This window comes from Chanodichthys erythropterus, chromosome 21, assembly GCF_024489055.1.
Source record: "Chanodichthys erythropterus isolate Z2021 chromosome 21, ASM2448905v1, whole genome shotgun sequence".
NCBI lineage: Eukaryota > Metazoa > Chordata > Actinopteri > Cypriniformes > Xenocyprididae > Chanodichthys > Chanodichthys erythropterus.
Window position 1 is genome coordinate 29,868,820 of NC_090241.1, and position 14,265 is coordinate 29,883,084.

Genomic DNA, 14,265 nt, shown 5'->3' on the forward strand with positions numbered 1-14,265 from the left:
TAGATTACGTTGTAATTTTGGAAAAAAATATTAAATAAAAAAGAATACATTCTGAATAAAATAATAACATAAAATAAAACATTAAATCTGTTGCAGATGCTAATTTTATCTCGAATGCTGTTTGTTTTCATTTTAGAGAGTAGAAGAGAAAATTTAAAATATTCCACATTTTCGGAAGTGAGGCGGGGCTTCTTAAAATCACTTCCGGTTTCGTATGACGAAGGAGGCGGGACTTTGTTAGCTATCCTACTTGCTGGCTAACAGTTGCAGCTCTGTTGCTACTGAAGGATAATTTCTAATTGCGCCAATAAAGTCGCGATTTTAATACGGGTAGGTCAGTGTATTCATAAAGCATTTTGTTCCCGAATACCTTTATTAACCTCTGCAAGATTAATATAAGAAACAGAAGTGCGCTTTTCTGAGAAGTGAGTGAGTACGAGAGCACACCGCGAGACCGCTCTTTTGTTTGACTGAAACACGGAGCGTCGATTGGCTGTTGGCGTTTAGGGATTGTTTACCGGAAGATTAGCACGCGGCTAAGTATGCTATTCCACACAACACTGTAGATGCATATAGTTCAAAGCATAGGAGCTTCCGTTATAGTCTGACTTAAAGCTGGTATAAAAGAATGCATATATGGGAGATTAGTTAACACCCATACCTTCCTTTGTCCTCCCTTAAGCAGGTCAACTGTAGTTTGTTTAGGACCAGTAGCTCGTATAGACATTGTAAACAACATTTTGTATGGGAAAATGATACATGGTGAGCTACAAAATCTTCAGTTAACTATGTTAGTAATGTAGTGGCATGTAATATCATCTTTAAAATCTTGAAAAAAATTCCTAATTATGTTTACTCTAAAGTAGTACATTCTCTTTGAGCAATTCACGGTTGTCACATTCAAATGTCAGGACGTTTTTGGTCTTACTTGTGACATTTGTTCACTAAAAAGTATAACCATGTAAATGTATAGATACTAAGGATTGCCGACTGGCATACAAATGAAAATCATCTCCATAAAATGATTTTTTTTTTTGAAGATCTCTATCAGGGATGTATATTCATAAAAGTGGTGGAAGCCCTGTGTCTAAAAGGATGTTTGGGTCATCAACAGGTACCGTTTCAATGGGCTCCAAGAGAAGACGAGCCACCTCTCCCTCCAGCAGTGCCAGCGGAGGAGACTTTGATGATGCCACCTCATCCACCCCAGTCAGTGGATGGAAGAGGAGGAGAGCTTCTTCCACTGCTCCTTCTGTTGATCAAGTGAGTGCATGGGGTTTAGTATATTCAAACTATTTGCTTTGGCACACAGTTTAGATCACAACACTGATCTTGTCAGTTTTTTTACTTTGACTTTTGTTTCATCTTCAGATTGCTGTGTGCCATGAATTGTACAACACTGTCAGAGATTACAAAGACGACCAAGGCAGACAGATCTGCGAGCTCTTTGTTCGTGTACCAAAGAGGAGGTACAAGTATATTCCTTGTCTTTGAATGTACTTTGCCAGTCAAATGTCTGGACACACCTACATTTTTTTTAAATTGGAGTAAGTCATAAAACTGAATGCTGGCAGTTGATAGCTGCTTTACTTCACTGACTGATCCTTTTCAGGGTTATTATAGTCAATAAAAAACAGGAAAAAAAAAACATGTTCATAACTTGAAATAAAATAAAATTTAAAGGGATAGTTCTCCCAAAAATTATCCCAGTAAGCAATTGTCCTTAGTAAGTAATTTTTTTGGGCTTCAAAATCTCAGCCCCCATTCACTACCATTATAAAGCTTGCAAGAGCCAGTATATTTTCAAATATATCTCCGATTGTGTTTGTCTGAAAGAAGATAGTCATAGGGTTGCTTGAGTGTGAGTAAATCATTGGACAATTTTAATTTTTGGGTGAACTAACCCTATAGCTGAAATAAAATGTTTTTTTTAATTATATTTCTCATTTACCTTCAGTTTAACTTGATGTAATAAAAGAACTTAAACTGAAGTAAAAATGTAAAAAACTATAGAGATATTAAAGTATGTCAAAACAAAATTAAATTGCTAAAACTTTAAAATTCAAATTAAAACAAAATATAAAAATAAAAACTAATTTTGAAATATTAAAAAACAAATAAAGTATCTCATTGATGCTAAAATAACACTGGACCAACTTGTCCATCTTACAAAATAATACTTGAAAAATCATTTTGTGAAGACATTCTGTTTAATTGTTTTTAAAATGAATTTTACAATGTAATGAATAAACCGTACTGAGTTTAATGCATGCAATATACTCTAACTTGCGCCTCAACCTCTCTTCCTCTTTTTCTTGTTTTAGGAATCAGCCTGACTATTATGAAGTTGTAAGCCAGCCCATAGACATGATGAAGATACAGCAGAAGCTCAGGGCAGAAGAATACCAGGATGTAGAGCAGTTCTCAGCTGACTTTCACCTGCTTATTAATAATGCCAAAGCTTACTATCAGGTGTGTTTGCATTTGCATATTTATGTACATTCAACAAGTTTGTGACACATGAATCGGCGCACTCTGTCCGTTGTTTTAGACTGCTGATTAGCCATGGATGCATTCCTCGTGTAAAAGTGTTCAGCATCACAGCCACCGTTAACTGCTAACGTACCTGTGGGTCTCTTACAACAGGCTGACAGTGCAGAGTACAGAGCTGCCTGTAGGCTTTTGAATGTCTTCCTGTCCACCAAGAATGAACTGCTACAGGGAGGGGAAGGAGAGGATGTTGATGATGATGAGGAAGGGGAAGATGTGGAGAACCCAAGTTCTTCCATGGAGGAGGAGGTAAAGGAAATTGACAGATTTTTTCCTGTTTGTGGATGTTTAGTAGTTTTATTTCTGTGCACATCTAGACTAATATCTAATTTCTTTCACCTTTTATACGTCTTTGCTCAACAGAGACCACCAAGCTATCTAAAAGCCATACTGGAGCAACTCTTGGAGGCCATTGTGTCGTGCACCGATTCCTCAGGGAGGCTTGTTAGTGAGCTCTTCCAAAAACTTCCTTCCAAATTGGTAAGACCCAAGTTTGTGCAACAATCATGCCAGACTAGTTTTTAACTTTAATCAAAACTGACTTAATGGGATAGTTTACCCAAAAATGTTGTCATCATTTACTCACCCCACCCCCCCAAGTTGTTCCAAACCTGTAAGAATTTCTTTCTGCTGAACACAAAGTAAAAAAATTGGAAGACTGTTTGTAACTCCCATTGACTCCCATTTTTTTCCCCTACTATGGTAGTCAATGGGGGACAAGATCTGCTTAGTTACAAACATTCCTGAAATGATGACAAATTTCATTTTTGGGTAAACTATCCCATTAATTCTATCCTTTTAAGTTAAGTATAGATTACTTTCATTGATTAATTTCTTATTTTGCCCATTCCTTCTTTTCCAGCATTATCCAGACTACTATGCTGTAATAAAAGAACCAATAGATCTGCGCACTGTGGCTCAGAGGATACAGGTATGTGAGGCTTTGAAAGCATATTAGTGCTCTATAGCAATAGAAATGCAGTGGAGTTGTGCAAATTACAATAATTTCAATCGTGACGTTACTGTCAGAGACTGTTTATGATATATATCTGTCATAATTGTATGTAATAAGTAATAATTACATGCAGTAAATTATTATTATAACATTTTGGCATCTTTATAATAGTAATGTTTTATTCTGTTGTAGGCGGGACACTACAAATCCATCAGTGCCATGGCCAAGGACATTGATCTTTTGACGAAAAATGCCAAAACCTACAATGAGCCAGGCTCACAGGTTTTCAAGGTTTGTGTTCTTGTGTACCCTTGTTGTCTATCCATCACATTCATTGAGCTTTATATATATAACAATCTCATTTTTATATTTATTTTATATAACAATCTCATTTTTATTTCTCTAAAGGATGCAAACACAATTAAGAAGGTATTTTCCCAGAGAAAGACAGAGATTGAACAGGCTGAACCCACTAAATCCAGCCTCCGTATTAGGTATGTCCTATTTTTGTAAACTGGTTGTTTTGAAGAAGCATTTTTTTAGTCTCTAACACATTTTGCATGTGTTTTGCTAGAAACCGGAGGTCAGCTCAGGGTGACCGCCTGTCTGCCATCACTATGGCTCTTCAGGCTGGATCTGAAAGTGATGAAGACTCCATTCTCACAGGTATGTATCCGTATTTTCCCTTTGAAGTCCATTTTCTAAGATTACCTTTTTGCAATTTATCTGAGACAACCTGCCAACTCTACTTATGCAAAAATACATTGGCAAGGTCTGCAACTGAATATATCTTGAAGGATTGTTCTTTGAAGTACCTTTGTCTGTTCTTATACTCTGTCTCAGGCACTGTCCGTTTTGACACTGGAGAAACGGAGGCTGATTGTGGTCTGAGTGCAAGTGACCCAATCCTCCAGATGTATCAGTCAGTGCGAGGAGCACGAAGTGTTCAGGGGCAGCTTCTTGCTGAACCATTCCTCCAACTGCCTGTGAGAAGGGAATACCCAGACTACTACCATCAGATCAAAAACCCCATCTCCCTACAACAGATCAGGTGTGGATAACACACATGATATATCTGTTTATTTGAATCTTAAAGGTTAAAAAAAGTAAAGTTTACACACACTTTCCATGTTTTACATTTCTTATAGGGATAAAATGAAGAATGGAGATTATGATGGAGTCGAGCAGATTGAGGCTGACCTTACACTAATGTTTGAGAATGCTAAACGCTACAACATGCCCAACTCCACCATATACAAACGTGCTCAGAGGTTACAGCAAATAATTCAGGTCAGTCTGCTTTGATAACTACAGTTCTGTTCCATAACCTAATGAGCTAATTGAGAAATGAGAAAATGAGGATTAATTCTTTAGGTTGAATTTATGTTCTAGCAAAAGAAAAGAGAGAATCGAGATGACGATGAAGGAGATGTCTCTACTGCAAATTCTGACGTAGGAAGTAGTAAAAGGAAAAGGTGATTGTATTATTTTCATCAGTATGACTTGCAATCAGTAATGAAAAGTCCTTTTAACATTATTTTCGTTTTGCTGCCATAATCTGGTCCTAACAGCCACAAGAAAAACACCAAGAAAAACCGAATGAAGACTCTGTATTCTGCAGTGACTGAGGCACGTGAGCCAGGCACTGGACGGCGCCTCTGTGAACTCTTCATGGTGAAGCCCTCTAAGAAGGACTACCCAGACTACTACCAGATCATCCAAGATCCAATGGACCTGCGTACCATTGAGAACAATATCCGCACTGAGCGTTATAATAATGAGGATGCACTTATGGATGACATGAAGCTTATGTTTCGCAATGCCCGCCACTATAATGAGGAGGGATCTCAGGTGGGCATTATGACTTTACTTAAACTAAATACTTTTCAGTTTAAATACACTACCAATCAAAAGTCTGGGGTCAGTATGATTTTTTTTTTTTTTTTTTTTTTCATGAAAGAAATTAATACTTTCATACAACAACAATGCATTAATTTGATCAAAAGTGACAGTAAAGACATTTTTAGTGTTACAAAAAAACCTATTTCAAATAAATTAAATTCACGTTTATTTGTGTAATGCTTTTCACATTGCTGTTCTTTTGAACAGCCTATTCATCAGAAAAATCTGAACAGTTTTTCAATATTCAAAATATTCAGCAGCATAACTTATTTCAACAACGATAATAATAAGAAATGTTTCTTGAGCAGCAAACTGGCATAATGCTGAAAATTCAGCTTTGACATCACAGGAATAAATTACATTTTAAAATAAATGAAAGAGTTATTTGAAATTCTAATAAAATTTCACAATATTACTGTTTTTTTTTTACCGTATTTTTTATCAAATAAATGCAGCATTGGTGAGCAGAAGAGACTTCTTTAAAAACAAAAAAATCATAATTATTCCAATCATTTGTATGGCAGAACAATATTAAGGGCTCATTCTTTTGCAAGTACGCCTGTGATAAGAGTTAGACCTGTGCAGGTGTTAAAGGAAGAGTTGATCCAAAAAATATTATTGTCATTATTTACTCATGTGTGTTCAAACCCAAATGTAGTTTTAAAATCTAAAAGACGCAATAATTTAAAGTTTATCTTTGTCATTATTATTTTTTTTTTACCCGCAGGTTTATAATGATGCAAATATTTTGGAGAAGATTGTTAAGGATAAACAGAAAGAGCTTGGCCCTCCCCCAGAGGAAGATGACGTTGGCTCTCCTAAACTCAAGCTTCGTATGTGTTGTTTTGACATTTGACATTTGACATTGAAATTGGACACTTTAATGCAAATACATTAATGGAGACACAAATTTTAGATTTAACTTTTTTTTTAAATTTATTTTTTACTAAATGCCTCTCTTTTTTACAGGCCGTAGTGGAGTTGCAGCCTCCCCTAAAAAGGCTCGTACCCAGACCACACCACTCCAGCAGAAGCTTACTGATCTCTACGAAGCCGTGCGCAATTTCACAGACAATCGTGGCCGACGTCTCAGCACTGTTTTCTTGCGTCTGCCATCACGTTCTGAGCTGCCTGACTATTATGCTGCCATTAAGCGTCCCATTGACATGGAGCGTATACGCAGCTACATGGTACAGGGGCGCTACCAAGATGTCGACTCATTGGCAGAAGATTTCATCCTTATGTTCAACAACGCCTGCACCTACAATGAGCCTGAGTCTCTAATATACCGTGATGCGCTGCTGCTCCATCGAGCCTTTCTGGAAGCTCGTCGACGGATTGAAGATGAAGAGGATGGAGATGAAGTTGGACTGGGTGGTTTGTCAGTTGCCTCTCTCGTGCGTGAACTCATCCGTAACCTCTTCGTTTCAATGATGGGGCACCAGGATGATGAGGGCCGCTGCTATAGTGACTCCTTGGCGGAAGTGCCCGCCATCGACCCTGCTAACCCGGAGGACCCACCCCTCAATTTAGACATTATTCGTAATAATGTGGATCGCGGGCGCTACCGGAGACTGGACGTGTTCCAGGAGCATGTGTTTGAGGTGCTGGAGAAAGCAAGACGTCTCAACCGGTAAGCAGTGAAGAGTGTGAAAATCAGCTTTTCTTGTCGTTGATAAAGAAATGATTCTGTCCTGATTCATTCAGTCCCGAACTGTATGAATGTCTTTCTTTCTGTAGAATTCAAAACATGCCACTTTCTTTAAAATTAATGGGAATGGGATTAGGCTTTAAAAATGACTAAAAACACCATGAAAGTATCAAAAGGCTCCGTATGTATTGTGTGCTATCTGCCGAGTTTTTGAATCTATGTGATTGCTAGCTTTGCATTTGGTAAAAGTCTTCCTTTCTGTCTTATCTTTCTTAAACATCACTCCATCACTCCAATTCAGTAGTAAGTCATATCAGACCCTCTTTATAGGATGTTTATGGTGCTTTTTCATTAATTTTCAAAATTTCATTATGTGGAAAACGGTTGCCTGGACTTTCTGCAAAATTACTCTGTTCATGATCCATGGAAAAAAAGATAAACATGTTTGGAATGACATGAGATTGAGTACATGATGAGAAAATCTTCATCAATAATTCCTTTAAGCTCCATTCACCTGAATAGAGTGGAGTCCACATAAATAGAACTTTAGAGAAGGTAATCTGAGAATTCATTGTTTTCAGGACCGATTCTGAGATCTTTGAGGATTCTGTGGAGTTGCAGTATTTCTTTGTGAAGATCCGTGACGAGCTATGCAAGAATGGTGAAATCTTGCTTACCCCAGCACTGAGCTACACATCTAAACATCTGCATGCAGACATAGATCAAGAGAAGCGAGAAAAACTGCCCCAAGAAATTGAGGAAGACCGGCTGAAACGGGAGGAAGACAAAAAAGGTTTCCAAAATTGCTTCTAGCATTTTTAAAGTTATGCGTGTAACACCCTAGGATACCTTTTAAAGTCTTGCTGCTAAAAATGACTCTCTAATATAGAGGTGTAGTAATGTGTACTTTGCTTTTATGATTTTTAGCTCTTCCAGAGGAGGACAAAGTAGAGGGTCCTGGAGGAAGCCAGTGGCCGTCAGGTCCTCAAAGCTCATACAGTCAGGACTGCAGTTTTGAGAACAACACCTACAGCGTGGGAGACTGTGTATATGTTCAGCCTTCAGAAGCGAATTTGCAGCCCCACATTGTCTGCATTGAGAAACTCTGGAAGGATGAAGCTGGTGTGCACATCCTCACTTTTTCTTTATTGCTACTAATGTATCATCTGTATTTGCGGTCAACTTCTGTTAAAATTTTTTTTTTTTTGCATTAACCATTAGATGTGTTTGTTTTCTGCAGGTGAGCAGTGGATGTATGGATGTTGGTTTTATCGTCCAGGAGAAACTTTTCATCTGGCCACTCGTAAGTTCCTGGAAAAGGAGGTATTCAAGAGCGACTATTACAGCCGTGTGCCTTTCAGCAAGATTTTGGGGAAATGTGTTGTGTTATTTGTCAAGGTGAGTAACATGAGGCACATTCATAATATGTTTTAGATTAATAATAAGTTTATATGACCAAGAGATTCACAAAATACAGCCACATGAGCTCTTGAAATATGTTGCATTTATATCTTTTAAATGTAGTATTTTTTTTTTTTTTAGGAGTATTTTAAGTTGCAACCAGAAGGCTTTAAACCTGAAGACGTCTATGTCTGTGAATCACGCTACACTGCCAGGACCAAAACCTTTAAGAAGATCAAGATATGGTCAATGCCGCCAAACTCTGTCAAACTAGTCTCTCGGGAGGTTCCTTTACCTGTAGTCAGAGTTGCCTCCATGTTTGTCAGTGCAAAGGACAAAGTGGCTGATCTTCCTGATGGAGAGAGTGGTGGCTTCGTTGAGAAGGTATGAAGGATTGATTTTGAGTACAGTTCTTTTTTCATTTTAATTTAGCATGTAACATTTATTTTTAAACAACTTCTCTGTACAGGAGCGAGAAGATGTTCCAGTTGAAGTGGCCAATGGGGAGCCAGGTTACCAGTACTTTGAACAGCTTCGCTACAATGATATGTGGCTTAAAGTGGGCGACTGTGTCTACATACGTTCCCATGGGCTGGTGCGACCACGAGTTGGCAGGTGGGCAAAATCATGCTTATTTTACCCAAATAACTTATGAAAGTACTCAATAACCAGAAAGCTTTGACAGTAAAATAAGTCTACAGCAATAGATTGAGTTGTCATGGTTGATATGGACAGGATCGAGAAGATGTGGCTGCGGGATGGAGCAGCATTCTTCTTTGGACCCATCTTCATCCACCCTGAGGAAACAGAACATGAGCCAACAAAGATGTTCTACAAACATGAGGTGTTCCTCAGCAACCTGGAGGAGACCTGTCCTATGACCTGCATCTTGGGTATGGGCACTGAGTGAATCAATTCATTGTAATTGTAATGAAATCCTAGTTTTATATCAGATCGCTGTCTGTCCACAACACATAACCCACCAAACTGTGGGTGTTCAAGCTGTGATAAAGAAATTTTGCCAGCCATTCTTGTCACATGCTGGTGCCTCTGGGATCATTATCATACTGAGAGACTTCATTTCACAAAGACACTGGAAATACAATTAAGACCTACTTCTTGTGGATGTCTTCAGTGATTTTTATGGTGTAAGACTAGCCACCTCAGAACTCTAAACACATAATTGAAGCAGTGTGGGATTGCTTGACTCGAGAAAAGAACAAAAAGTAGCCAAGGGAAATAAATTATAGCAGTTCCAGTAGCAAATTTATCATGTTGAAACTTATAAGACTGCTTGCCCACACATAGGATTTATACAGCTGATTAAATGCTTGAACATTTTAATTTTAATTCCTCTGTTCCCTTCTTCGGTTTCCTACCTTTTCTTTGAAAATTATCTATTTGAAAAACACACTATTGGCCAAGTTTTAAATCTTTGTCTTTTTTTCTCAGGGAAATGTGTGGTATCTTCTTTTAAGGACTTCCTGTCCTGCAGGCCAACTGAGTGTCCAGAGGAAGATGTGCTCCTGTTTGAGAGTCGCTACATTGAGAGTGAGAAGCAGATGAAAAAGTTTAAAGCACTTAAACGCTTCTCCCTCTCAGCCAAAGTGGTTGATGATGAGATCTTCTACTTTAGGTGCATTTTACTTTTCTACCTTTCTTTTAGTGGGAAAAATCGCACATGTTTATAGAATATTAAAAGGCTATTAAAGAGTTCTTTAGTATGTCTTTTTGCAGTTGGTAAAAATCATTAATTGGGTTTAGCCACTAACTGTTGCTTTAAATTCATTTTCAGGAAACCCATCGTGCCTCAGAAGGTGCCATCACCCCTGCTGGATAAGAAGATTGAAGAGCTAGAGGCTAAGTTTGCAGACATGGAGGATCTGGATGATGATATGGATGACCTGGATGAAGATGACGATGAAGCAGCAGCGACGCCCTCAATGCCACCCAGTCAGGCATCCACAACAAGTGACATGGATATGCCTTATACACCACCACAGGTGCTCCATACTCCCTAGAAATCAGCCATTGCAGTCCAGTTTGACGATATTAACCGTTTTCTGAGTATTTAAATGTTTTTACCAAATTGCCTTAACCAAGGTATTTTACTATGTTTGCTATGCACAGTCCACGCCAAAGATAAAGGGTATGTCCAAAAAGGAAGGAGCCAAGCGTAAGATCAACATGAGTGGCTACATCTTGTTTAGCAGTGAAGTTAGGTCTATAATAAAGGCTCGTCACCCTGATTTCTCCTTTGGCGAGCTGAGCAGACTGGTGGGCACAGAATGGAGGAACCTGGAAGCTTCTAAGAAGGTGGAATATGAAGGTACGTCCTCAACAGTTTTTGAGAGATTGCTCTAGTCCGTTGTTACCATAGTTACTAGTTTCTATTAAGATAAATATCCAGTCATACTCAAATAAAGCAGAACACATTTTAAAAGACATTGCAATGAATGTAACCAATTTAGTCATAAAATGAAGATGCATTTGATTGTGTCCGCATCGGATATTTCTTTGCAGATTTTAAATAATATGATTATTTTTCTTCCTTTAAAAATAGCAAGCAGTTGGACATTTCATTTTCCCCATATAAATGAATGAATAGCTATAGTAACTCAGGGTGTTTTTGTTTTCTTCTATGCTAAACCATACACAATGAATGATACTTTGCTGACTATATCTATATGGCAACTGTTTCTCTAAAGCATCAACATTACGCATACCGACGAATCTGTAATTCACGTTTTTTCCAGAACGGGCAGCTAAACTGGTAGAGCAGCAGGAACGGGAGAGGGTCCTTCAGCAGCAACATCAGCAGCAGCAGCAGCAGGCTTCCCCAAGAGCAGGTACCCCAGTCGGCACAATGATGGGGGTGGTACCTCCCCCAAGCGCTTTGGGGATGCTAAACCAGGCCATGCCACCTGTGCCAGGTAACGCCAAATCTCCCCCACCCTTGCTGAAAGAGACAGATGCAGCGTCCGGGCACCCTCCAACAATCCATTTGAACCATCTAATACCTCAACTCGTCAATCAGATCACTATCTTCCCCATACCAACAATGTGCCCCTTTAGTGCTGATTCAGTTCATTTTATTAAATGTCTTTTGTTTGTATGCAAACTTGCATTTTTTTGCCTGGTCTTGTGTTTTTGAATATTGCCACATTCTTTTTTTTTTTCTTTTTGCATGACAACTCTTTTACTTAACCAGTAAACATGTAGAGCTCTTTTTACGTGCCTGAATTAACCACATTTAAATATTCACACTTGTAAAGCTTCACACATTGATATGATTATTTTGTAGTTGCATGATTTTTTTTTAGTTGGTTGCATGTCATCAATGCATGGATCTTTTTGTGCTATCTCCTCCTCACCCAAGGCATGATGGGAAATTATGGCCCGCCCTACATGCCTATGCAAGGTCCTTCTGAGGGCATGATGGGCATGGGTGGCACACCACCTCATCCCATGGGGGTGCCCCAGCTGCCTTCCCAGCACTTCCTTCTACCAGGCATGGCCGGGTACCCTGGTATGCCCCATCCGGGTAAGAAGCACCCCGATTAATCAGAAATCCCACCTGAAGATCTTCTGACAAGCTCCAATCCAAATTGAACAAATTGGAAATCTGGGTTTTTCTTGGTTTGAACTCATGGCTTTGTTCCAAAAACTAGTGAGCTGCCTAGACGGCAAAGCAGCTTATTTGGTTTTGAAACGGAGCTGATTTTTTTTGTACGTTGTTTCAAATGCTTTGTATCACTAGATAATATCTGTATTTCTGCATGATCTAATTTTAGTTATAACTAATTCATAAGGTGGGAATATTCACACAACACCACTAACATGCTAATGTTTTTTTCTCAATGTCTCACCTCACATTTTCTTAATTTAATTTTTACACAAGATGTGTCACCTCTATTTCTCCACTGACTGACTCTCTGAATCTTTGTTCTATGCAAACACCATTTGTTTAGGGAAAATGTAACTAATAAAAACAATATTAATTTATATATTACTATTTTAGAAAATAATTAAATCAATCAGTGCACATTATTTGCAACCTTATTCATTAATTGATGTTAAAATGTAAACTTAGATGGAATCATTCAGCATTTCTATATTAAACACTGTTTCCTTCTCAGGAATGATGGGCCCAGGAATGAACGGCATGGCTGGAAGTCCTGGTCCTGGAAACCATTATGGCATGCAGGTGAAGAACATATTCATGCAGCTTTGACTAGTGACACTAAAACACTGCATTAGTTTGTAATCTTTGTCTTTACTTCTCTCTTTGTCCTCTCAGATGGGTGGATATGGGCCAGGGCAACAAGCTCCACCACCATATCCAAGTCAAGGTCAACCAGGCCAGCAGCATCCAACCCCGCCTATGTTTGTCGCCCCACCTCCAAAACCCCAACGTCTTCTGCATTCAGAGGCTTATCTGAAGTACATCGAGGGCCTCAGTGCTGAATCCTCCACCATTAGCAAGTGGGACCAGAGCCTTAAGGGTAAAATTTTAGATAGAAATTCAAGGATTTTTTTTTTTTTTTTTTTTTTTTTTGAAATTGAAATACTGCTTTTTTTTTGGTATTCTATATTTTGCCTTGCAAAAGAATCGTCATTGTTAAATCCTTTTCCCAATACCAAACTTTTGTAGCATTTTCCCTCTATAATATTGGTGTCTGGCACTAAAACCATTCAGTCATTTAAATGATCGTTTTCTTTGGCTGTAACTCTTTTGTAAATGTGTTCTGTGATGTTACAGCCAAACACATATTTGAATGATTCTTTCTGATTATCATTCCCTTAGCACAAAGAAAAGACTGTCGGCTCACCAGGGAACAGGAGAGCCGTCTCCCTACTCACTGGCTGAAAAGCAAGGGTGCTCACACCACGATGGCCGACGCATTGTGGAGACTCCGAGACCTGATGATGAAAGACACGCTCAACATCCGACAGGCGTACAACCTTTAAATGCTTATGTTTTACCCCCAACTCTCAGGACTCTTAATTTATGCAAGACTTTTCTCCTACCAAATCTTTCCTATCACGACTCAAGATGTGATAAAGTATTATGTACTGTCAGAAATGCTTCAGCAATAATTATATCTCTTAGTTGTGTGCATATGTGTGTGTGTGTGAGTGTGTGAAATAAAGGTTTTAGCCATCTCTTTAGGTACGTATGATGCACTGGAATGAAGTCACTCATGCAATTAATAACTACTGAGATGGATTTGAAATGTGTTGCTTTGACTGTTACTTTAGATGAATTTTGGTTGATTTTATGATGTTTTTATATTGCTGAATACATCACCTCAAACAATGGCATCACCAGTCCTCACAAAGTTCTCTGGCTGTGACCACTCTATACAAAGGCTTCAAATGGACAAGTTGTAAGAAATCACAGTAGCGTTTTATAAATCTATTTTCTTTTTATACAGAGGTAAAATAAGCTGAGTTCCTCTTTATTTTAACGATAATGTAATTTGTTTTTTTGTTTTTTTTTATTATGTACATATGAAAAAGCCTGTGATAAATGCTTGGTACTGCGTTGCTTATTGAACACGGTTGCATTAAAAATGACAAAATTGGGTAATTTCACCAATAAACAGAATTTCAAAAAGGATAAAGTGTACTTAAAGCGTGTCCAGCAACATGTTTGTGAGAAGATTGAGTTACCAGCCCCTCCACCCACCACCACTAAGACGAGGCCCGCCTCACCAAACCACATATCTAACTCGGCAGATGCAATTTATTTTTTAAATGCAAATAATTAAAAGGCTGAATATTTATTTAAATAAAGTAACAT

At 38.4% G+C, this 14,265-nt stretch overlaps 1 protein-coding gene across 8 annotated transcripts; it reads left to right on the forward strand.

The window, feature by feature from the left end:
• Positions 1-226: 226 nt before the first annotated feature.
• Positions 227-14,081, forward strand: pbrm1l (polybromo 1, like). Of its 8 annotated transcripts, none has more exons than XM_067374869.1 (31): positions 239-540; positions 683-762; positions 1,115-1,263; positions 1,372-1,469; positions 2,325-2,472; positions 2,647-2,799; positions 2,914-3,030; positions 3,413-3,481; positions 3,698-3,796; positions 3,914-3,999; positions 4,080-4,171; positions 4,349-4,556; positions 4,654-4,795; positions 4,898-4,980; positions 5,077-5,356; positions 6,135-6,240; positions 6,377-7,040; positions 7,640-7,851; positions 7,986-8,180; positions 8,299-8,456; positions 8,601-8,843; positions 8,929-9,074; positions 9,195-9,352; positions 9,912-10,095; positions 10,255-10,462; positions 10,590-10,788; positions 11,216-11,392; positions 11,839-12,003; positions 12,599-12,666; positions 12,760-12,964; positions 13,267-14,081. In XM_067374869.1, the coding sequence occupies exons 2-31, from the start codon at positions 753-755 to the stop codon at positions 13,428-13,430; spliced, it is 4,986 nt and encodes a 1,661-aa protein (XP_067230970.1). In that variant the 5' UTR covers positions 239-540; positions 683-752; the 3' UTR covers positions 13,431-14,081. The 8 variants fall into 8 exon arrangements, with proteins under 8 accessions (XP_067230973.1, XP_067230970.1, XP_067230975.1 ...); XM_067374874.1 differs by having other exon boundaries at positions 11,216-11,308; XM_067374872.1 differs by lacking the exon at positions 683-762 and having other exon boundaries at positions 227-330.
• The last annotated feature ends 184 nt before the right edge of the window (positions 14,082-14,265 follow it).

Bases quoted from the DNA above. Each gene is read 5' to 3' on its own strand.
- pbrm1l (XM_067374869.1), top strand. The intron at 5,357-6,134 runs GTGGGCATTATG...TTTTACCCGCAG, and splicing joins ATAATGAGGAGGGATCTCAG to GTTTATAATGATGCAAATAT. The intron at 7,041-7,639 runs GTAAGCAGTGAA...CATTGTTTTCAG, and splicing joins AAAGCAAGACGTCTCAACCG to GACCGATTCTGAGATCTTTG.